Genomic DNA, 1711 nt, shown 5'->3' on the forward strand with positions numbered 1-1711 from the left:
TTGAACAAAAATTATTTTACTTATGTTTTTGGTCACTCAAGCGCAAACAGTCCCTCTACTTGTGCATGAAAGGATAGTCTATATAATCTCATAAGAAACGAGTTCTTTGATAACCTGATACTCTAGTAAAAAGCTATGGATCATCGAGAAAAAAATAGACAACTTATTTTGCTAATCAACTGCTATTCAAAACCCGAGAGATAGCACTAATTCAGGGAGAAACAAAGCAGAGACGTATCTCATTCTTATACATTTCATTATTTAAGTATATAACAGGAAGAGGACGAAGAAAAGTACAAGAGTTACTTTTATGTGCTGATCCACCTCTAGCTCTCATGCATTTATAAGTATTTAGCAAAACGTCTTATGCAATGAGATACGTCCATTAGAAGTTTAACTGCTATTACACCTAATCAAGAACGCTACAGATACGTTATAAAACAAGAAGTACGACACAAAGGAACCCTCGTTCGATTTTTATTTCGTACAGTTATCTCCCTCGTCGACTCCATCGGAACAGCTCGAAGAGGTACGGCTGCAACGACGAGCTCACCATGACGAGTAGTTGATAAATCCGATCCCGGCAAGCCTATTGTCAGCTCAGTCATAGGATCATCCTCGCCGTAATATTTGTCGTTGTAATGTGCGGTTGAAGACGAGGATGCGTCCACCTCCACCTGAGACGAGGCCGAGGACGGGGCAAAGAACTCGTGCAACTCTGCGTGTTGCTGCGGGTCAGTTACTTCTCTCGTCTCTGTGCCGGAAGGTCTACAATCTGCGTCGAACCTCCAATTGAGTACCGAGTTCCAACGATTCTTGACGGATTCCCCTGTACAGTCGACGAGCAGCTCGGCGATGGCGGCCCAGCTATTTTCGTAAGCACGATGGAACCGGACGATGGCGTCATCCTCCTCAGGGATGAACGGCTGGCGGTAGATGCCGGCGTGGAGATGGTTGCACCACCGCCGACGGCACGACTTGGCGGACCGCCCTGGGAACGACTTGCTGATGACTGACCACGCTTTGGGACCGTGTATGTCGACCACCAGCCGCAACGACATGTCATCCCGTCTGCTCCATGGAGCCCTGGAGGAGCCATGAGTTGAAGTGGATGATGACGGTGCTGCCGCTGTCTCACTAATCGAGGCCATATATTTTGGAGTTTTTAGAGTAGAGATATGGAGAGGAGATCTACCAAGTCGATAAATGAGTATATAAAGGGAAAGGTGAAGCTCTTAAGCCGAGTCAGGGTAGGAATAGGAAAATGAATGAATAATCTCCATGTTCTATTTAGTAGTCTCCGAGTGCGACTCTGCTGATTTGAAGCTTCAGATTTACTAGTGTCCTACTGTGAGTCGGAGTGCCATTTGGACAAGTTGGCGGCCGCTACTACCATTTTACGGTTTCACTCTTTGAACTCATAAGCCACACGACAAATCACACGATCAAAAGTTTTGTTTAGAAGGTTTAAAATTCATCATAATGATTAAAAGGAAGCAAAATCCAGTTTGAATTATTTAACAATCTTCCGTTACTTTCTCTCCAGGTCGTAGCCAAACTATGGCTAGAAGAAATCTAGAGCTTTTCTTTGGTTGGGGTGAACAAAAGATTTTTCGCATGATTCTCAGTAGGTTTGAACAGGAAGAAGAAGTTGATGGTAATATTTAGTAGCAAAACATATCAGGATAGATAATGAAATTAGCACTCGGCC

At 44.2% G+C, this 1711-nt stretch overlaps 1 protein-coding gene across 1 annotated transcript; it reads right to left on the bottom strand.

Moving 5' to 3' along the window:
- Window positions 1–403: 403 nt before the first annotated feature.
- Window positions 404–1151, bottom strand: LOC140797728 (transcription factor MYB77-like). Its single transcript, XM_073151366.1, has 2 exons — window positions 489–1151; window positions 404–409 (listed from the first exon to the last, which is right to left on the bottom strand). Exons 1-2 carry the CDS (start codon window positions 1149–1151, stop codon window positions 404–406), a joined length of 669 nt encoding a protein of 222 aa, XP_073007467.1.
- Between the last annotated feature and the right edge of the window lie 560 nt (window positions 1152–1711).

This window comes from Typha latifolia, chromosome 11 (assembly GCF_019914945.1).
Source record: "Typha latifolia isolate L0001 chromosome 11, TyphaL0001v2, whole genome shotgun sequence".
NCBI lineage: Eukaryota > Viridiplantae > Streptophyta > Magnoliopsida > Poales > Typhaceae > Typha > Typha latifolia.